At 34.3% G+C, this 24,537-nt stretch overlaps 1 protein-coding gene across 1 annotated transcript in view; it reads left to right on the forward strand.

Moving 5' to 3' along the window:
* The first annotated feature begins 1,388 nt into the window (after positions 1–1,388).
* Positions 1,389–24,537, forward strand: part of CNGB3 (cyclic nucleotide gated channel subunit beta 3) — a 141,248-nt gene continuing 118,099 nt past the window's right edge. The window contains exons 1-3 of the mRNA XM_041769633.1: positions 1,389–1,499; positions 5,210–5,291; positions 14,276–14,402. Of these exons, the coding sequence (XP_041625567.1) occupies positions 1,389–1,499; positions 5,210–5,291; positions 14,276–14,402 (320 nt within the window). The remainder of the gene's footprint in view (positions 1,500–5,209; positions 5,292–14,275; positions 14,403–24,537) is intronic.

Below are 24,537 nucleotides of genomic sequence, written 5' to 3' on the forward strand. Positions count from 1 at the left end.
CTGGGTGGCTCAGCAGTTGAGCCTCTGCTTTTGGCTCAGGGTGTGATCCCAGTCCTGGGATGGAGTTCCACATCAGGCTCCCTGCAAGCAGCCTGCTTCTCCCTCTGTGTCTCTGCCTCTCTCTGATTGTCTCTCATGAATAAATAAATAAAATCTTTAAAATCAGTCAATCAATCAAGGAATCACCTATACAGCTTTTATGATATTCCAGTGATTTGTAAGAAAATTATAAACTTGTAAAAAGTTTTAGAACAAATTGCTTCTGAGCAATGAAATACATATACTCTAAACTGTTATTTATCAAATACACTGTCTCTGTTACAGGCTGAATTATATTTTCTCAAAATTCATATTGGATTCCTAATCCCCAGGACCGCAGAATGTGACCATATTTGAGTTAGAGTCTTTAAAGAGGTAATTAAGTTATAATGAGCTCAGTGAGGTGGAACTTAATCTAATATGACTGGCATCCTTATAAGAAAAGGAAATTGGGACACAAACATGACCAGGGTGAAGACAAAGTGAAGGCATAGAGAGAAGATGGCCATCTACAAGCCAGAGACCTACAATACTTCCCTCCCTCATGACCTTCAGAAGAAGCCAACCTTACTGACTTGTTGATCTAGGACATTTAGCTTACAAACTGTGATAAACAAATTTCCATTGTTTAAGTCATCCAGTCTATAGTAATTTGCTCTGGCAGCCCTAGCAAATTAACGTACTCTGCTTAGTTCTAATATAATCATCATTATGAATCTGAGATGAACATTAGGCTATTGGGAATGCAAAGCAGTATGTCTCATTTTCCACTATAGTTTCTAAGAGTTCTGTTAATCTGATCAATTAATAAAATACTTATGAAAAAAAACACCAGAAGAACAGAAAAAGGAAAAAGTAGTAATCTCATGGTGTAGGACTAGAGATGGGAACTTTGGGGGAATGAACTGTTCCTTTTATTATAAGCCTTTATGCACATATTATTTTTTAATCATTTGCATGTTACTTTGATTAAATTACATGCATACAAATGGGTAGGTGGGTAATTAGAAAAGAAAAATAAATAAAACCAATGGGCAGTGTGATCACATTTAAACAATTCAAATCAACAATGAAGTTTTGTTTAATCCTCCACTTATAAACTATTCTCAGGGGTATTTTGACTCTTTAAAGTTCACAAACAGAATTCAAATCACCCAAGCAGAAGTAATTTGCTGCTTTTAAGCCAAAGCCCTGACTAGCTACAGAGGTGCCTCTAGGAATTAACCAGAACAAAATCCCGATTAAACAACTAATTGGCTTGTCTACTAATGAAAAGAAAAACAAAGTTCATTTCTCTACCTTGAGACAGAGTTGTAAAAACAGAAGTTTTCAGAACCACCTCAGAGAAAATGTTTAAATCACTGACAATAAAATCCAACAAGGTGAAGCCTAGAGAAGAGAATGATGAGAATAAACAAGGTCCTGATGCAAGCAATCAGCCTCAGCAATCTACAAGACAGGTATGCTTCTTATATTCCTAAATCAGTCTTGATTATTATCTTTTTTTGTCTAGTGATAGATTTTTGTCCAGTGTTCTGATATACACTGTGATATGTAAGATTGCTTTACTGTTTTCACCTGCTACCATTTGGGTCATGCACTGTTTGTCTTCAGGGTGTTATCACCATTGTTTTATATATACTATATATATTTGCTTTAAAATAGATTAATAAATGTTTAGAAGACTGCATTAGGAGTTGGAAAAGCCAAGTAAGACTTCTCATTATTGTTTACACTTCCACATCATCCAAAATTAAATAATTTCTCAAGTACTAAATGGGCTCTATGAATTTGTTTCAACAAAGAATGTCAAACATCCTGGTGATGGTAAACTACAATTTAACAATAATTGCTCTAGACCAGGAGCTCTTGATAGGGAACACTTCTGCCACTTCGGACAATTGACAATGTATGTAGTTATTTTTGGTTGTCACAGGTTGGTAGAAATGTTACTTTCATCTAATGAATAGAGGCCAAAGAGGCTGCTAGACATCCTACAATGTACAGGACAGCCCTTCAGAACACGGAATTATCCAGTTCAAAATTTCAGTACTGCCGAAGTGGAGGAACCATGCTCTAAACAAGTATTTTTCATAAGTTCTAGGTCTACTCATTTCTTCATTTGTAGCCTTGTTGTATAAACTAGAGACAGTATATATAAAGCACATGGTAGAGACTTCCCAAATGTAGTTATTATTATAAATATAATTTGTGTTTATATGACATTTAAGTCCAAAGTGATCATTACATGATCAATATTCACGTACAACTGTCTGTAGAACGATTTTCATAAATTACTAACTGGATTTACCTAAAAGTGCTATGTAAGATTTTTAGAGCAATAATTATTTTCTCATATAAAAGAATTGGATGAGAGATGTCAAGTACAAGCAGGAGTGTACCTCAGGGACTAAAATAGCATGGTCTAATGATTCAGGCTTAAATGAGCCCAGAGTATAGAAAATACTGAGATTACTTAGCATTGGCCCTGGAAAATCTGCCTTTTATTTCTAATTAACATTGTGTTAGGAATGGAGAGCAGATATAGAGGATGTGCTTAATATTGCTTCATGAGAGTGCTCTTGACTTCTTTCTAATTCTTATCCTAAAATGAATAATCCCACACTTTGAAAATTATTTATATGTTTAAAAACTCAAGGAGTGTCACAGTTGTTGAACTGGGTACTTCCTTTCAGCTAATCTTGTGTTTCTTGCTAGGAAAGTCACTGCAATATTTAACCCCCATCTATCATAATTATTTTTCCACAGAGCACATAAAAATAACTAATATATTATTCTCTCAGAGAACATAATAGCTAACAATAATTACTATGTGCCAGGCAAGGTACTATCCTTTTCCAAGTACTAATGTATGAAATCTTCAGAATTTCATGAGTCCTATTATAATTTGCTGCTTGCAAACAACTGGCAAACCTTGGACTTGAGCACCTGAGGGCTAAATTTCTAGGCTATACTTACTCAGAAAAAAATGAATATTAGTTGAATCAACTTTCTAAATAGGCTATACTTACTCAGAAAAAAATGAGTATTAGTTGAATCAACTTTCTAAATACTCTACTTGCAGGATAAAGGTATGTTAGAGAGAAGGCAAAAAGAACAAACTCCTTACAGGGTTGTCTTTCCTTCAGAAACATTAATACTAGAGAAGTACTTAGACTAGACACAGGTAGAACAACTCTTGTGTATACCCCATGACATTCTGACAATACTAATGTATGGATGTTAACATGAAGTCGACTGGCATCGAAATATATTTTAAATGGCATATTTTGGGAAATTATTTGCATCTACTCTTAAATGTAATAACATGTTGGTAGAGGAAATAGAACTTTTCTCTAGTTTCAAAAATGCTAAATATTAAAAATGACAGAAAGTTGTAACTATATTTTTATCCACAGAATATAACCTGTTTTAAAGATTTTATTTATTTATTCATGAGAGACAGAGACAGAGAGAGAGAGAGAGAGAGACACAGGCAGAGGGAGAAGCATGCTCCATGCAGGGAGCCCGACATAGGACTTGATCCCGGGACTCCAGAATCACATCCTGGGTCAAAGGCAGGCTCTAAACCACTGAGCCACCCAGGGATCCCAGAATATAACCTTTTAAGATGGCATTTAAACAACAAGTTTCTGAAATACAAATAGATGATTTGAGGCCTATGGGAAGATACTCAAGAATGAATAAATCAATTTACATTTTTCTTTTAAAGTGTCATCTAGGAGTTAGTTCTCAACCCAAAATATCATAGGTGACTTCCGTTTGTCAATAACCAATAAATCAAGACTTGCAAACTCAGATGAATCCAGACTCTCATACTATAGAATAAGACCATTCACACAAATCTACATATGTATACATGAAAAGACTGTGATGAAAATGTTTATGAATAGCATCATATGATGTAAAAGTACTCGATTGAAGTCAGAGGCTTCATAACATATCCAGGGATATCTTTCTAGCTACTTAATGAATTTCCTACTCAATAACAAGAATAATAATAGCTGTCTTGCCTAACACATATGGTTACTGTGAGGCTTAAATTAAATCATCTGATTAACTTACTTTCCAGTTTAAAATGTTCTGACATACAGTACCTATAAACAATGTCAAACTCCACATCAAAGCTTATGAGACTCTCAAGGCCTCTGTCCCTATTTAGGTATAGTCTTATTTTCTCATACTGTTTCCCATTCAACCACTTCTACTTTAGTTTTCCCCAACCTGTATGCAATCATACCTTAGACTCTTGGTAAACAGACATCCTCTGCCTGGAATATTTTCTATGCCTGTTCATCCAAAAAAAAAAAAAAAAAAGAAAGAAAGAAAATCATCTTGATTTATAAAACCAAGAGCCACTTCCTTTTTACAGTCTCCTGTAATAGGACTCTCTTTTAATGGTCTCCTCCATTTCCTTCTACTCCAGTAGAATTGACCACTCCACCTTTATGCCCTGTTGTATCCTCTACAGACATTGTCTCATCACCTATAACATTTCCTTGCATTTACATTTGTGTGTATTTGTTTCCCCTACTAGACTATGAACTGCTTCGGAGCCAACATTTCTGTGTTCTAACCTTTTATTTTATTTCACTCTATCCCCATAAAGGACATCCTCAAACACACACTGGCCACATCCAGTGAGACACACCTACATTTCAAAGGAAAGCTTAGATGCTCAGACAAATGATGAGGTAGACGCAAATGAAATCAGAAAGACAAGAGAGCTCTGAATTAAGAAACTAGACTACTTTCTTCTCTCCATCACTTGAAGTTCTACTACTAAGGACATACCAGTACCAATACTAGGGCTGTAGGGAGTGGGGACTGAAATTGGGAAGAACATGTGCCAGGGAGATGCAGCAACCACACTGACCAAAAAAAAAAAAAAGGAGAGTGCCTAAGGCCTGCAAGCTGTGAAGGTCAAGGCTGATTATTCAATAATAAATTGAATATAATTATTATTAATAAAAATAATAAAGCCAAGAATATTCATTTAAATACAAGAATTATCATTTGTAGTATACCATATACAAATGACAAACTTATGATTTGCTTGATCTTTGAATAAAAAATTCTGCTCTATTTTACCTTTAAATTTATTTTTATGTAAATTCATCATGTACAATCTTTATTTTGTTTCATAAAGGGAGAAAACAAAAGTGAAAATAAATCTCTCCAAACCAAGATGACTCCAGTCACATTTGAAGAATCACATGCCAAAATACAAGGTCAGAACCCAAATCTGTAGAAAAAAAATTAAGTAAAATGCATATCTCTCTTAAATGTGTTACCTTAACTAAGTCAGTCACCTAGGATAAATCACACTTGAGCTACCTTAAAGATCTGAATGTTTATAAAAACATTATTTCTTCATTCCATCACTTTTAATGCTTTATTTATTTGTTTGTTTGTTTGTTTGTTTAAATGCTTTTTTATTACCTACTGTGTGTCAGGCACTGTTCTATGGACTGAAGATACAGTAGTGAACAATATGGGCCAAGTCTGTGTTAACGTAGGCATATAATGAACAATATAATTTCACATAAGGGTTATAAAATAATAAAATAGTTGTGAATTATATATATTTAAAGTTTCAATGGTCAGACCTCCGCTCTTATTCCTTTAAACACTCTCCATTAGAAATCTCATCTACTCCTAAGGCTACCATTACTCATTCCTGTATCGGTAATTCCATAGCAGACCCAATTCCTTTTTGAAGACTCTGTACAATATTTTCTAAGTAATTAGAATATGTCCAGTGGTTATATATGTCCACTGGACATATACACCTGTATGTTCTGCTACCATTCTGTTTCATTATGACTTATTTTATAATAGTGATGGTTTCCAATCTACAGTTCTTTTCACATACAAATACAACACTAATGGTATGAAACCAAGGATCACATCTTTGAGATGACAAGTTTATTATCCTTGTTATACTTTTTTTGAAGTGTATTTGTAAGCTTAATTTTTCATAGCTGGTAATAAAAACTCTTGTGAAAGCTTCATTTAACAGAGAAGCTTTTGGGGTGGAAAGGAAAAAAATAGTTTCATTTAAATCTGCAGACGTAGCATGTCTTCAAAGACTTTAATAGGAATAACAGTTATATTTAAGATATTTTGTTTTGAAAAAGCAAAATTATTAGTGTTTAAAGATAGCCTTTTATATGTGCTTGGTATTTTTATATTCTTCACTTCAAAACATGCAGGTGCAATGTCACAATATCTGCAGATGTTGATTTCTGATTATAGAACTCTTATCTTCTGCAGAGCATGGTTTAATTTTTATCTGCCATGGAAATGAAGAACGTAATACATTTTGGATTCAAATAAAGATAACTTTCTAAAGTCCTCTTTTGATTACAATTATCTTTCTTAGGCTTCCACTTCACTTATATAGTACATTAAATCCTTCTTTAAAAAATGTTTTGGTACCAGTAAGGGAGATGTAAATGACTTCTCTAATAGTTTATGATACCGTAAGGTGACTTGGTATGGAAATGGATGAAAGGTACTCATAGCTAGTGTGGTATACTAGGTTGAATAATGGTTCCTCAAAGACCTCCATACACTAATCCCTAAAAACTATGAATTTGTATGTTACATGAGGGGGGCGGATGCTGATGTTATTAAGTTGAGAATCATGAGATGGGAAGATTACCCAAAAGGCCTCAATGTATTAAGTGGTTCTTATAAGAAGAAGGCAGGAGGGTCAAAGGCAGATAAAATGGAATGATGCAATCTGAAGATGGAGGAAGGGACACAAACCAAGGAACATAGGCAGCCTCTAGAAGCTGGAAGACAATAAAACAGTGTTGTTCTAAGCCTTTAAGCTTGTTTGCTACAGGAATGGAAGACCAATATATATGACTTTAAAATACTCTTGCCCTTAAAAAAGTAACAAAAAAGAAATAAGAAATTGAGTTTTACTCCAGTAAATAACATGAATTCAGTATATTGGCAGTATATTATACCAGAATAAGCACTGGTTTTAGAGTTTGACACACTTTGAATTCAAATTATATCTCTACCACTTAATATCTTTGAGTGACTTTAGTCAAGATAGTTGACATCTCTAAGTTTTAGTCTGCTCATTTTAAAGTAAGGATAATACTGTCATCAGTCATCTAGGTTATAGGTACAAATTAAATTAGTTAATATATGTAAAACATTTAGCATTGAAGTTGATAAATTCCAATGTTGATAGAAGTCAGATAGTATAAATGAGGATCATGCATGCCCTATCTAAAAAGGTGAGAGGCCACTTGGCTCCAACCTATCACTGCCATGTGAGGATGAGAGGCAAGAGCTGCCAGATGTCTAGAGAGACTGCAAATATAAATTTTAATTTGAAATCTCCAACTTATAAATGTTGACTTTTTTAAATGTTTGAATATTCTCTTTTTAAATCACTGAAATAAAAACTGAAATCTTGTCAAATTTAGCCCATAGGATCATTTTGTGACCTCTAACTAACCATATGGTAGGTACTTGATGTTGTTCATATGTATGAACAATGACAACCCTAGAAAAGATTCTGAATCCAGCAATGTTTTTACTTATCCTCTTACTCTTCCTTTTCTCTTCACTCGTGCCCTCCATCTCAAATTTGTGTTGCAAACAGACTGGAAGTGTGGTGTCTTCACTGGACCTCCTGTGCCAAATAGCTAACAGCCAAGATCTCCAGGTTCCAAGTCTAACGAATTTCCAGGTCTGCAGAGGTATCACAGGCCTTGCCAGTCTTCTACCACCATCCAAACTGACCTAGGCTGCAACTCAGCCAACCCTGTTTGGACAGAAATCTGGAAAGCTGAAAACTGTTCTAGAACTTAAAACTACTCTAAAAAATAAAGTATATTAATTTTTAAATATAGCAGGAAAAGGAAAATCCTAGCTTGTTTAAACAAGAAAACATTCCTTAGTCCTTGACAGTAACAATTATACAAATGTAATATGCCTTGTATGAAATAGGAAATAGCCAGACTATGTACAGAAATTTAATGTTTAAGAATCAGTAAAGGTTTTCCTATAAAAGATCAACCAGTTTGATTGCCACACACAGGAGGTACTGTGGCTAATTTTAGTAATGTAGTCCACTTTCTGTAACTGTCAGTTCTACTCATCAAAGGATAAGGCAGGAAACCTTTCAAAAGGTTTTGAAACCTTTTATCAAAACTACTCAAGCATATTTTTCTGCTTCATCCAAAAAGAAAAAGAAAAAGGGGGAAAAAGCCTTATATTGTAAACAATTACAATTATTAAGCTGAATAAGAAATATTCTTTCAAAATGATACCTGATGTGATAATGAACAAAAGAAATGAGAAATGAATAAACACAGCATGTGAAATTTCTGAAAACTTAGTCTAGAAAAAAAGATAAATATGATATGCTTTATAATTTGAAACGATGAAGAAAATTCCTAACCATGCAGATTTGGCAAGGGACAGAGAGACATATCAGGACACCTTCAGTGGCAAGGGTTCAAGGGTAAGAAAACCTGTGGATAATTGGAAATGGAAAACCGTTCAAGGGACAGAGCCAGCCCTAAGAGATAATTTCTTTCTCTGCGTCTCGCTCACAGTCGACATGGCTTCATTTCTCATGACTGCTGCATTTCTCTCTACATATCTACTCTGGACTGCTCTCACTCCCATCTACTCATTTCCCAGTCTAAATTCCAGAGAGAATAGTCTGACTGACTTAGATAGCAACCATTATTCCCACTGGGCAGAACCTATCATACCACCACCCAGATCACTAGCCCACTGTGGACTGACCCACCTTCTTTGGATCAGGTGCCCATCTGTATGCACAATCAATAACCATTCCTGTGTATAATATGAAATAGAGCTGCCTTGCTAAAGATGGAGAGGTAAGGAGAACTGATGAGCTAGGAAAAGTTAGCCATAGAGATTATACTTGTTTTTTTTGGGGGGGGGTTGTTGTTGTTGTTTTGTTTTATTTAAATGCAATTAGCCAACATATAGCACATCATCAGTTTCAGAAGTTGTGTTCAATAATTCATCAGTACAACACCCAGTGATCATAACACCATGTGTCCTCCTTAATACCCATTATCTAGTACACTTTGTTTTAAATATCAAACAGAAGACCAGATTCTAACTGGAAAAACTCCTTCGTTTCCACCTGTTTTATAAACTGAAAGCTTAAGAGATTCCAACCAATGTGGATAGGATGTTTTTTATTTTTATTTTTTAATATTCTTATAAAATACCATATATTTTATAGTTTGGATGATTTAAATATATTTGCATAATTCAATTAAATCAAACTATGTTTTTAGGCTTTTTTTTTCTGTCAAAGAATATAGCTTATTTGTGAGAAAGTTGCATTCTGCTTTCCTGATTCCTGAAACACTTTTAAGTAAATAAAAGTTCCTGCATGCCTCATATATGTCAATGCTATGCAGATCTGAAAGAGTTAATATTAAAAAAAAAAAAGATAATTTACCCTAGTCAGGCTAGTGGAACACTTTGTGTTATATTGCATTTTTCTTGAATGGAGTCTTTATCTAATCCTCACAGAAATCTCCATGACAAAAGTATTTCTCATTTTATGGATAAGGAAACTGTTATAGAAAACCAACTGGGATCCCTGGGTGGCGCAGCGATTTGGCGCCTGCCTTTGGCCCAGGGCGCGATCCTGGAGACTTGGGATCGAATCCCACGTCAGGCTCCCGGTGCATGGAGCCTGCTTCTCCCTCTGGCTGTGTCTCTGCCTCTCTCTCTCTCTCTCACTGTGTGCCTATCATAAATAAATAAAATAAAATTAAAAAAAAAAAAAAAAGAAAACCAACTTACCCAGAGTAACCCAGAAAATTAGTGATGTAAGGATTAGAGTTCTGTTTAGTACCCAGTACCAGTAACTCACCACACTCCTTAATTCCTGTCAAAAGATGTATTTTCTAGATGAATTAATCCCAGTACAAAAGCACCTGAAACTAAGCATGACATTGAGAGAAGACAGGGTCCCTCATCCTGATACAGTACCAAAGCTACCTTAGATGGATCTTTTTTGTTTGTTGATTTATTCATTTATTTGTAATGATGTAAATATAAATATAAAAATCCCTTCAGGACTTTCTGGCACATTAAAGCTGACTAGAGGACTTGTAACCTCTAACTCAATGCCAGGACCCCATTTTACCTCCCTTCATGCAGGCTCCAGCTTCTGCCTTATACCTCTAGCAACCGGGCTTTCACTGCCTCATAAAGTCATTTGTTTCACTATTAGACAAGTTATTTGTTAGAATGTTTAGAATTTTGTTTTTCTATTTTGTAATCCCATTGATGGATCTTTCTTCTGCCTTCTGGTATATATGAAATAAGTCTTTTCTCTTCTATGCAACACCGCTTCAAAGAATCTGAAATAACTGCTAGGTCACTAGTTGATCCTCAGTACTTTAGATAGAGACCCTAAATTCCTTAACCATTCCTTATGAGATGGTTTCCAGAACTCTTACCTACTCTGATTCCTTCTCCTCTGGATTTTTTATAGATTACATGAGCATTTATAATATAAATACTACATTTTTCTCAAGTTCTATGACATTTTAGAACACTGCTTTAGGCTCCATTTTATTATTCATTGCTATATGTTTGTCAGTTTCCTCCATGTCATTTGACAGTCCACAAAGATATAATAAAATTTCAAGTATGGTCAAATGTTACAATTAAAATTATTGTAAGAACACTACATATTCTAGTAACTACAAAATTAAATACAGGCTGAGTCAAAAATACAATCTTGAGTACCAGAGAATAATCATAAATTATACACATCTTAAAACTGTATTATTTATTATTTTATTCCAAATGTTCATTCATTAAGATGGAAATGATAGTATCACTTATGCATATAATCAGAATAGTAAGACTTAGTTTTTTGTTACTTCACCTAACATCTAATTACTCTATTACTGTTGGCGTCTAGTAAAAGGAGATTTGGTTTTGAGACAGAACCCACAATGTATTTGGTGTTTCTGAGAGTTAAAAATTCAACCAAGTGATATCATCCCCCACATCAAACCTACAAATGAAAGCATTTTTAAATCTTTTCCTTTCTATATCCATCCCAAAAAAGCCAACTGAATCAACACCTGTCTAATTCACAACCTTATTCCCAAATTAGGTTCTTTGGATTCCTCCTTTCCCAGCAATTATTTAGTGCCACTGATAAAATGTGGAAGGTTAATGGCTTTCTGCATCACTTATTTCCTCACTTGAAGATGGAAGCAGATGTTTCACACCTGCACAGGTCTCCAGAACCTGCTGCTACAAGGGGGCCAAGCAGTTTGAAAGTGTATTACAGAGGCCCAGAGTAAGATGCTGCCAGGCCAAAGACAGAATCAGCCAGGTGTGTAGAGGACAAATTCAGTACTCATTCTTGCACATTCAATAAAAGCAACCATATCAGAACACTTTGACTTCAGATTTTACTATCTGCCATGGGCATACATCCCAGGGCAGAATTTGACTAAGTGTACTGATGAGATCTGTCAATTGCTACCCAATGTGCAAAGAGCACAGTTGGCAAAAAAGACTTGCACTATTCATTTGGGCAGCTACAAAAGAGAGGATCCCGCTGTCCATGTGTGAATCTGGGGAAAACTACAATGTGAGGTTGACAGAATTTCACCCAGATGCCAGACCAAGATTTGCCGTGTATTTTAGATTTCTTTCGTGATGAGGATGATGCAAACAATCTGACCATCTGTTCCCACAAACAAATAACATGCTGCATGGTTAAAAAGACACCCACATTGAACATAGCTGACAGGGATCCTTTTGTTTTAAGTTCTCATGAGTATGTTTAAAGTTGCTCTGCTTTGCATCCAAGAATGGGCAGTAACTGGTTTCTCATCTTCATCAACAAGCTGTAATTAAGGATTAATTTTGTAATTAAAATGTTTATCCACAATGCCAATTAGGTTGGAATTAATTTCTAAATAGCCCAGACTTGCCATACTAGAGGCAGTGTCATTTTAGAAGGGGTTGATAATGTCTAGAAAAGATCCGGTAAGGTACAAGGATCTACTCAGAGTTAGTTTAATCCAAATGTTATGATGAGAAACAGAAATTCTACAGAAATTCTCTGTTAGAAGGGAAGAAAAGAACTGTTACAGAACGGTCAGTCATTTAATTGATATTAGCAGAAAAGTAGTACTGTAAGTGTAATACATACGCTATAGCTTGAATGAGTAATGGAAGTATGTGATGTAGCTTATATTTATGTGCCTGTATAAGAAATAGTCAATAAAAACTTCTTAAGAAATACTCTATTTTACAGATCCTGCATGTTTTATATCCAGGAGGGATTTTTTAATGATTCTTTTGTTTATATCTCATGCTCTAGTTCAGTACTAATTTGGGGGGAGGGGCACAAGTTCAAAAATATATGAACACAATGGTTCATAACCCTTTTTTGGCCCAGACTTCTTTGAGGAGTTCATGTTAACCTTATATCCTTCCATGTAAAAAATGCGTTTAGCAACATACAGTCTCAAAAGTTTCAATCCATGAGTGCACTAAGTATCTGTGGCCAGAGGTTAAGAACTCTGCTCTAAAACATCTTACAGTAATTACTCTAGTGTTTGTGGATATAGGAAAAAGATTTGGCTGTCACTTTCCTAGGCAGCAATACGTGATATAATGTTAGAGATCTGAAAAACGCTATTTTTGGTTGAAGAGAAATGGGAAGATATGGCTTGATCCAAGTACATAGGGAAAATAGATCCTTCTCTTTTATTTCGACCAAAAGCCTCTTAGTACAAAATGATATATTGAAAGTGCAATTTTTTTACTCTGAAATCTGTTCAATACTGATAAGCTCCTAGTATACCACACATGCTTGTATAAAAAGGAACCTATCTTGCACTCTCAGTAAGATTCCATACATGCGGAAACATTTCATCTGGAAGATAGTCTTTAGACATAGATTCCAAGGACACAATTACAGTAACAGTCCTTTGTATCTTAAGTAAAGTTAGGAATTCAGGGATTTCTCATTTAAACATACTACTAAGGTTTCTATCTTCTAACCAAAACTACTATGATTCCAAAGTAAATTTAGGTAGGAGATACATAATGAAGAAACTTGTTTTGGGAAATTCAGAGGTTTAAGCTTTCTTAGTCATAAACTTTTTAAAACTTTAAGTAGTGAGTCCATTTTATGATTCCCTTTATTCCTGAAACATGTTCCTGAAAAGTTTTGTACGGTGGAAGATTTTAGATAGATCATACGAATTTTCATATTAAAGGGCTTATATGGTGAAAACGTTTGTGAAAGTGATTGCCCCATGATTTATCATTTTGTGAATCCAGATTTTCAAAACTGGATTGGCTTCAGTTTGTCCAATTATAATATATTACAAAAAAATAAAAGTTATGATTTGAGCATTGATTCTAATTTTTAAGCACAGTGCATTTAATTAAAAATAAATTAGAAGCTGTGGACACTGAAAAACCATTAAATTTTTTTCGTTCTATTTATTTACTCCTCCTATATATTCTTTTTATATTAAGTCATTTACTTTCATTAAAATCTTCTCTATAACCCAAATATTTACCAGTGAATTAATTATTCTCTTGGTACACTACAATTTAAACTCTATTAATTGGAAAATGTATTTGTGGGCTTGAAGGGAAAGTTTTAATTTTTGGATGGAAACTGAAGCTAGTACATTAGTTTGCATTGCTTATTCAGAAAAGATGTCATAGCTAAGGATGATGAAACCAAAAACAAAGATTTGGTTTCATTAAAAAATTAGAGTGCAAAATTCTACAATAATGTCAATGACATCACTTCTGCCTATTTTATTTTTCTGAATTTTATGAGGCTTCAGTTTCAGCCACAAATTATGAATAATGCTTTAGCAGAACTGAAATACCTTTTGAATGATTATGCCTTATTAATCTCAGCTTTGCAATTTCAAAAAGAAATATACTATATGAACTTGTTATTACATAATATACCAACTTTAAGTATATTTTTCATTAGCCTGAAGTTAACTTCTCTTGTATAAGGTCCTACTTTGTTTAGCAATAACCCAGGGGAAACATTCCTAAGACTATTTTGTAGAAACAAGCAGCATCTCTGTAATTTATGCTGTCCAATATAGCTTATCAGGAGTGGCATATATTCTTCTGTCATATATGACATGTCATATATGTTGTTTCCTTTTCATAGATAAAATCTCCGAGAAAAATTCGCTCAGAGACCTGACGACAAATCCCAACCATCAACATCCAACAGAATCAAAGGGGGCAATGCCAGAGCAGAAAGAAATGGAAACTGGGAAAGAAGGCCTAGTCAGGTGAGAATTCAACAAAACATATAATACATGTTAGGAATATTGCTCAGGCTACATTGAAGAATTCAAACACCTATTCCCCCACTTTAGCTGAGCAAAGGGCAAGACAATAGTCACATAGCATAGGGGAACTGGCTGGAACTTCAAGGTTGTTTCTGTCCATTTCACTGTCCGTTGCTACCTACCCCTGGCTATTAATCAGGATTTCTAAGCAGCCATTTGGCTATAGGCCAAATCACACCAACAAAAACATGGAAGTCACACATCTGAGTCTGAATCATTAATATCATTGTGGGAACAGCCTACATGGGACACCTGAGTGGCTCAGTGGTTGAGTGTCTGACTTCGGCTTAGGGCGTGATCTCAGAGTACCAGGTTTGAGTCCCATATCAGGCTTCCTGCATGAAGCTTGTTTCTCCCTCATCCTGGGATTGAGTCCTACATCAGGTTCCCAGCAAGGAGCCTGCTTCTCCCTCTGCCTATGTCTCTCTGCCTCTCTCCCTGTGTGTCTCTCATGAATAAATAAATAAAATCTTTAAAAAAAAGAAACAGTCTACATATTTACTAGGCATGAATTTTAAAAAGAAGAAATTGAAGAGAATATATGATTGTTCTGAGTTCACAAAGAAACAGTCATTCCAATTCTGCAAATTTTTTTATTGCTTAATTATTATTTCCTTTCATCTGCTTAAGAAAGTGTGGCGTGATAACCAAGAATAATTACAGAAACAGGTAATCTTTATTCCACTAAAGGAATACAGTTTTATAAATACTTCCTACAAAATTATTGGAAATATCACAAAAGAGATGACAATTTCAATGTGAATCAGTGAATCTACAATAAAACACAACTAAGGAGCCCCTTCATTTTGTTACTTCTTGGCATGCTATTATGTGCCTGCTGATCCAATTTGAATTGCTTAATTATAGTTAATATAATTGCAATAGGCTTATGAAACAATAAAAGCATAGTCTTATTTAACAGGCAAGAAGAGTTATCGTTTAAATAGAAATTAGAAAGATCTATTCCTCCCCCCAATTCTACATGCCCACTTCTTTCTCAGCATTTCCTCCACTGTGTTAAACCATGTGCTGCCAATAGGGAGTTAGAGTGATAATCTAGGACCCGGCGTATTGCAGACCGAACAATAAGCATCAGAAAGAGAAAGTGCATTTTCAGTAAATACAAATTCGGCTATATATGAAATTAAACACAAGCTCACTCTACCACATGCATACACATAAAAAAAACTGACAAAAATTGAACCTGACATTTTTTTTTTTTAAAGATTTTATTTACTTATTCATGAGAGACACACAGAGTGAGAGAGGCAGAGGGAGAAACAGGCTCCATGCAGGGAGCCCGATGTGGGACTCGATCCTGGGCCTCCAGGATCAGGCCCCGGGAGGAAGGCAGGTACTAAACCACTGAGCCACCCAGGGTTCCCTAACCTGACATTATTTAGGCAGAAAGATGTATAAACTCTGGGATAAAAACTAAAGTCTTACATCTAGGCCAAGTAATTATATTATTTTTATGTTGGTATTTATAGAATTATTTGCAGTTCTTTTAGTGGGTCATTATTATCTTCACTCTACAGATAAGCAGCCAAGGCACAAGGAGGTTAATTAGTTTGCCTATATTAATAGGGACAGGTCTGCCAAGATTGGACTGCGCAAGACTCAAATTCCTCAGTGGAACTTTTTCCTCCCTCCCATCAATACATTTATTTTAATCAACAGCTTAACCTTCTGAACCAATCTCTACTTCTGCCATTTATTTTAGTTATTAGTATGTTTAATTTTTTGTAATAACCTATGGTGATAGGTATGTTTTCAAAGGACTGAAGTGGAAGCCATAGCTAACATTCTAGGGATATATCCCTTTTAACCCAAATCCATTCTCAGTATTATACTCTTCTGAAATATGAAAATGGAAAATTTTCAATTACCCAGAAGTGAGTCACTCAACCTATCTCAAAAACGTAAAACTCCTTGACATGAACTCTAAGACCATGCCCAGTCTATCTCATCCCCTACCTTCCTATCCCTCTACTCCAGTCAGTATTTCAGTCTCTTGTACCTATGAATTGATTAATCTCTGGAATAATTGATTATCCTTTCTGCAATCTAGGCAGCAAAGTGGCTTGAGAATTATTGACAAATGGAGTAAATCCAAGTTGGCTTAAAACTCTTACTTGAATGTTAGATAGCTGGCCACTTTTCCTCAGGAATGAATGAAATTCAGCTACCTTTGACAGAGCAACTTTAAAGGGTCACTAGACGTACCAGTGTCACTTTTGACTAATATGGGAATCCTGATATCCCAAATACCATGTACAACTTACCAAAGCCTTCCTATTTTGATTTCATAAGCATCAGTAGTACTACATCTAGAATCCTAGACAGCAGGGGTTTTATACATCACTAAAAAATGTCAATAATCAAATAACTTCCAACTAAAAGTAATTTCACGATATTCTCAACGAGTGAAGATCACTTTGGTATTTGCAGTTATTAAGAATCAACAAATTTAACCTTGAGCAAGTGAGGTTTAAAAAGGTTTTTTTTCCTAGAGAAATATTAAGGATTTATTTGATTGATTGCAGACAATAGATGCTTATGAGTGGCTGCTTCTCACCTCAGTTTTTTGAATTTGCAAGAAGTCAGATTATTAATAAAATTTAAAAGTAGATTTCTTGCACTAAGTGCATTTACATTATATTCTGCCTTAAGCCCTATATTGAATAGGGATTATGTGTCTAGGCTGATCAATAAATATTGAGGAGAATGAATGTTGTGGATTTTGCTGTCTCCGTGTGTGAAGTGCAGTTTGATATTATTGATTACACCTTTAATTTCTGTCACATTCAGAAGATGGGCAGAGGTGGATACCAAGAGAACTAACAGTATATATATGTGTGTGTATATATATATATATATATATACACAGTATATATATATAACAGTATATATATATATACACAGTATATACATATACAGTATATATATATATATATACACACTTCTCTTGGTTAGTTATATATATATAGTTATATATAACTATATATACTGTTTTATATATATATATATATACATACTCTAGTATATATAGTCTTATCTGTAGATATATTATATAACAGATTTATTGTAAAGAATTGGATTGCGTGATTATAGAGGCTGAGAAGTCCCAATACCTTCAGTCAGCAAAGCTAGAGGCCCAAGAAAGGCAAGGGTGTATTTCTAGTCTGAGGATGAAGGCCTAAGAACCAGAACTGCTGGGGTAATTCCAGTCCAAAAGCTGGCAGACTTCAGACCCAGGGAGAACCAATGTTGCAGTTTGAGTTTGAGGGCAAGAAGAGGTCATATACCACCAGCCTGCAAACTGGAAAAGGTTTCTAAACATAACCCAACTATGCTGGCAAGCTGATCATGGACTTCCAGTCCCCAGATTTGTAAGAAATAGATTTCTGTTGTTTATATACCACCCAGTCCATAATGCTTTGTTACAGCAGCCTGAACTAAGATATCAGCCAACCCAGCCCCAAACTCTTTAACATAGAGTCCTTGGAATGTTCCCTTGTGACAAGGGTCTCAGATACTGTTTTGTAAGGATAAAAGAGTATAGATATATGTTTAAGCCAAATTCAGATATCATGTCTATTTAGCTATTTATATAAACATAAAAAGTTGAGTAAAGTTTATGTTATTATTAAAAGATGTAAATTCATAAAATAAAAATCATTTATGTGATTTTTTCATCCAGCCTTCAATAAGATTAAAAATAAAGCCTAAAACTAATTTTCTAGCCATAGTAATAATATTTATCTTAAATACATGTCAGCCCAGGAGGAGATATTTCTCAAGATATCCAAGTATTACATGTCCACAGTTCTGACTGGAATCCATTTGTATTAAACTAGCTTTCTTTCTTTATCCTTCCTTTTTATATCCTTTCACATTTTCTAAATTGTCTATCCAGGGATAAGAAATTCTTTGCAAATCTTCCCTGAAAAAAACAACCAATTCATTATCTTGTCAGATGAATCATTTAGCTTCTGAAAGACATGGGGTTCACCCCTGGAAGGTCCCATTGATGCTATTTGTCCATTACCAAGAAAAACAGCCTGTTTCTGGCATTCCATCTCAGCACATTCTTATTTTTTAATATAAAAAAGTATATTTTGATGGACACTAATGAATAGCAAGCAAAAGAAGATGTGTTTTGCCTGGAAACATCAAATAGCTATGTCTGGAAAAGGAGACAGAGTTGAATGGCTGATAGGTTAAGTGGTTAAATGATGAACAAGCAAGTGAGTGAAACGTTCAGTGCCCGTGACTGGGGTGCACTGCAAGACTGACTTTTACAGTATAGTATATGACTTTTCATCACCATTGCTACCCGTAATGCCAAGAAGGAAGGTTATTTCTATGAATAGTCTTCTTTGTTCATAATAGCAATCAGTCTCTATTTGGGTGGTTTTAAAATAGGCAATCATTTCACAGCAGGAACAATGAGGACAGAATAGAATTCAGAATCTTATCAGCACTCATAAACACTGCCGTTTATTGTCCTGTAGCTAGAAAAAGCAAGAAACACTGCAGTAAAGATGCTTAAAAATCCATATGTGATTTTATAGTTGAAGTAGAAAAGGAATGTCAGCTATCAAGTTTACCAAAATAAAATACAATTTATACTTGAATAATTTAAAAGCTTGTAAAAAAAAAAGGAAATCAGTTACATATTTACCAATTTTATGTAATGCATAATAAAAATGATGCACTATTACTTTTAGCCCCAAATTAAAATTTTCCTCTGTGGCAAACAATACCTTTATAATTAGGCATTGCAAATACTTTTAACAACAGATAGGCATCTGTTTTTATTTTTTATTTATTTATATTTTTTTAGGCATCTGTTTTTAATAATGCCATCACTTTTAATAATGATTGCTAACTGCTATTACTAGCAATATGGCAGACTAAACATTTATAGAAAATTCTTTGGGGAGAATGTAATTTAAAATACTAGATAAAATATGAAACCTACATTTGAATGCATGCCTGAGCTGGTAGAAAATAAATTCTATTGTTAGAAAGTTTCATGAATTGGTGTTTGCTCTCAGAATTTATTCTAAACTTTTATGGCCTAGATCTGAGTTAAAATGTGTGATCGATGAGACAAAATCTGGAGTTAAACTACATATGACGACAGGTTGGAGCCTCCTCCATAAAACTGGGATTCTAAAGGATAATTTTCTAGAAGTTAAATTATCCTCTAGAGAGAAATAGTGAAAATAATACTTGTCTTTGTCCTGGCTCTGAGTGGAGAAAAGGGAAAGAAATTTGAAATGGGGAGAGGAAAGGAGGGAGAAAAGAAGAGGAGAAGAGAGAAGGGAGGGAGAGGACAAAAGGAAAGGAAAGAGAAAGTAAGGAAAGGAAAGAAAAAGATTCTTAGCCATAAGCATTATTCAAATAGATCTGGAACCAGAATTCCTAGGACATCTGTATCCTAGAAGAAAAGATTGAGGCTAAAATAAAATAAATGATTAGGTTTGAGAACTCAAACTGCCAAAAACAACAAAATTTGGAAGGAAACAGTCTTTAAAACCATGTCTCAAAGTATCTATAGATATAAGTTCTGATGAACATGAATTCACAATAAAAAATTACTAAACATATGAGGAAATAAATCATTGTGAACAATACAGCAGAAACAATAAGCTTCAACATTAGGCTCTCAATATCTTCAGTTGGTAAAATGATCAAAAACAGCACATAAAATAAACATATTGGGGTGCCTGGGTGGCTCAATTAGTTGAACATCCCACTCTTGGTTTCGGCTCAGGTCATGATCTCATGGGTTGTGAGACTGAGCTGCCTGAATCAATCAGGCTCTGCACTCAGCAAGAAGTCTGTTTGGGGATTCTCTCTCTCTGCTCCTTTCTCTCTCTCTCTCAAAGAAATCTTTTAAAAATAAGTATATTAAATATATTTAAAGAATGAAAGAGAATATTAAAAATAAGGCTAGGGAAAAAGAAATTGTCAGAAAAGACAAGGCATTTTTGCAAATGAACTAAGCAGAACATCTAGAAGTGAAAAACATAATCCCTAAAAGTAGGAAGTGAGAAGGAAAGACTCAAATTGTATTAGTCAGGGATCAGTCAGGAAAAAAGAGTTTTTATTCTAAACATTTCAAGAATAAATAAATTAAATACAAGGAATGTGGTAGTGTGAAAATTGTTGTAAGAAAGGGTGGGAAAGAAAGCAAAGTTCAAAGGTGGAAATTGCAACCCAGAAATTAAGTAAATGCAGGATGTAGTTCCCAAAGCCACAGTTGCCCCATAAATCGAAAACTGGAGAAATGGAGTCTGAAAAAGGTTCAAGAAGCAGCTGCTCCTTTTGAAGAAGTATGCTCTAGTTTTCTGCCAGATAAAAACTGAATTGTGCTTTCCTTTCAACTTCCAAATCTCCTACAAATGTCTCTCATTGGTAGAATCTAAATCAGAACCCTCCTGACAAGGGATTTTTCAAAAATAAGGTTCTCAGGCTTTCAGCCACTGTTAGTAACATGGGAAAGTGTAAAAAGGAACAGAAATGCTATTGATTGAAAATAAACAATCCAGCATAGAGATTCAAAAAGTGAGCTAAGAAAATGTAAACATATAGATAAACGGAAAAAAAAATTATACCATAAGATAATCACAATAATGTCTAAATTGGAGGTGAAAAAAATGAGATACAGTTAACTATACCCTCTACAGTGAGGTGATTGGCATAAAAAAGAATGAAGAGTTTGACTAATTTTAGAACCTCTTAATTAAATATATATGTTAAAATGTCTTCGAAAATCCCTGTATTAATTACATCAAAGTATTTAATCTCCATATGCTAAATTTACCAAAGTGTAGATGAGAGGGAAAGCACACAGGCAATTCTGCCAGTTACAAAATGAAATTGATAATCCAACACTCCTAGAGAGAGTGATTTTAAAATACTTCTCTTTGTTTATTTAATAGAGCAAATATTATAAAAGTCATTAAAGATATACTATCTTTGAAAAACACAATTAACAAATTAAACCTAAAGGACACTTGAAGAACCCTTACATCCATTCTTCAGTAACTGCATTTCTTCAGTAACTGAAAAATACACAGTTGCATCACGCCTACATAGAACACTACAAAAATTCATGATTTACTATGCCAAGGTACACTGTTAAATCTCCCAGGAGCTTTTTAAAAATACAAACGTTTGCATTCTACCCCCAGTAATTCTGATTTCATTGGTCTGGAGTGAGTCTCAAGCATTAGGATGTCTGAAAACCTCCTCAGGTGATTCTAATATATATCCAGGATAGAGAAGCATTTCACTAGAATATGAAATAGACCTCAACAAATTTTAAAGATTTTATGTCATATTGAGTATATTTTCTAACCACATGGCAATGAAATCAGAAATTAATTTTTTAAAAAACTAAAATTTGGAGAAAAATCCCACATAATTAAAATTTAAAACACACTTTTAAGTGACCTCTGTGTCAACAAGTAAGTCATGAGTGAAATAAGAAAATACTCAGAAATGGAGCGCCTAGGTAGCACAGTCAGTTAAGTGACCAACTTCATTTTGGCTCAGGATGATCTCAGGGTTGTGAGATGGAACCCTGCAATGGGCTCCACACTCATCCCGAGTCTGCTTAAGACTTTCCCTCTCCTGCTGCCCCTCCCCTTCCAAATTACATTAATAAATCTTTAAAAAAATACTTAGGAGGGGATCCCTTGGTGGCTCAGCGGTTTAGTGCCTGCCTTTGGCCCAGATTGAGTCCCATGTGAGGCTCCTTGCATGGAGCCTGCTCCTCCCTCTGCCTGTGTCTCTGCCTCTCTCTCTCTCTCTCTCTCTCTCTCTCTCTCTCTCTCTGTCTCTAATGAATAAATAAATAAAATCTTTTTAAAAAAATACTTAGGAACAACAATGAAAATACTGCATATGGACAGCCCAGGTGGCTCAGTGGTTAAGCGCTGCCTTTGGCCCAGGGTGTGATCCTGGAGACCCAGGATCAAGTCCTGTATTGTGCTCCCTGCAGGGAGCCTGCTTCTCCCTCTGCCTATGTCTCTGCCTCTCTCTCTCTTTGTCTCTCATGAATAAATAAATAAAATCTTTTAAAAAAAAAAGAAAATACTGCATATCAAACTTGTAGAATAATAAACTGTCAAGTATTTTTGTTTTGGTTTTCTGTTTTAGGCTTTTTCCTCTTTCCTTATTTTTTTAACTAGAAAATTTAATTATAAAGTTCACTTGAAAGAATAAACAAAAATGGCCAGGAAAACCTGAAAAATAATAGTATTGGAGGTAGTATTAGTCCTACTAGATACTAAAACCTATTTAAAACTTCTGTAATTTAAAATAAAGTGTGGTATTGACACATGAATAGATAAACCAATAGAACATAAAAGATACAAATAGATCTAACTGCATGTTTAAATGTAGTATCTAATAAAGTCAGCATCTAAAATCAGTACAAAAATGGTAGATTTAAATAAATGATATTAGAGTAACTGGATAGCCCTATGGAAAAAAAAAACTAAAATTGGACCTGTCCCTCATGCTACACACGAGGGTAAATTCTCAACAGATCAGAGATTTAAATGTAAAATAATTAAACCATACAAGTACTAGGCAAAGAAATTTATAAATTTCTCTATAATGTGGAAACATACATTAAGTCCTAAGATTAAAAATTTAGAAGCAATAAAAGAGCTTAATAACTTTGACTACATTAAAAGAAAAGAATTTGCATTAATAAAATCACAAGTAAAAGAAAAAAAAATCAGAATATCCAGATATGAAAATTCTCAGTGCTACTTTCTGAGAGAATTAATCATTTTATTTTGAGATTGATGGCAGGCATTTAAATTTTGTTTTGCATACTTTGCATACTTTAAGATTATAACGGCTCAATCAACTTGATATCTTTGTGATATGTCACTACCACAATTTCATTTTCCTCTTCCCAAAATTTAATATCAGAAGTACAATGTATTTAATTAATAGCATAGAGTAAATCAATATATCATATAATCCCAGGAGTAAAACAGTGATCCTGATACTCAATATGGTGCAATCAAAAGGTCCATCTTTTACTCAAAAAAAAAAGTAATTATCAGCAGTGTATAATATAGGCATATATTATAAATAATATTCATGTATTATGCATATATTTTTCAAATAAATATAAATGTATATTTGGTGGAAAATTACTTGCCAGACCTTCCATCTGTGCTTTCTACTCTAAAGTCATTAATAATGCTTCCAGAAATGAGATGTGGTATACCAAGATGCAGGCTAGTATCAGAAACAGCAAGAGTAATTTACTGGTAGGTGGTTAGACGTGAGTCAGCAGACCAAAGACAAAAATTTTGTGAGTATGCCTAATAGCCTTGAGAGAGAAACAAGCCTACAGACACAGTTTGTGGTCCTTTTTTAAATTGTTTCACTATTTATCATGGAGAGACAACAAATCAGTTGTTACCTGTTGCCATAGAAAACCAAAGCAGATAAAACTTATGTCTACTTTCTTCCTCTTGGCATAGAAAGAAGGAAATTAGATGATTTTATATTTTTTATGATACCTAAGTTACGACTTTTTAAAAATGTGTCTTCATGTTTACCTAGCAAAATGAAAGGAACTACAAAATGTTTGATACATTGATTAAAATTTTTGAAAATATACAGGTGGACAAATTCTGATTACTATGAAGCAAGCAAGACCCATTAATAAAGATACTATAAATATGGAAACTACAGGGCAAGCCTAATGATAAAAGAGATAGAAGAGAAGGGGATAGTGAAGTGAGCTCGGGTAAACCTAGAGTTTCTTCCTTATTGCAAAGAGCCAATCCAAGCATTGCCATATGGAAAAGTGGATCCAGTGATGCCAGTATCATCTGATTTCTTTTTCAGGAAACCTTCAAATTCCAGAAGTCCATATCTTGAATACTACCAAAATAAATTGAAATTCTTTTGAACTGTAGGCCATAAAAACACAGCTGTAGGTCATCAGTTTACCATCTCTGCCTTGAAATAATAGGCTGGTCTAAACAAGTTCACTGTTAAAAAAATATAATTCCATAATAGAATT

The sequence above is a fragment of the Vulpes lagopus genome, chromosome 9 (assembly GCF_018345385.1).
Source record: "Vulpes lagopus strain Blue_001 chromosome 9, ASM1834538v1, whole genome shotgun sequence".
NCBI lineage: Eukaryota > Metazoa > Chordata > Mammalia > Carnivora > Canidae > Vulpes > Vulpes lagopus.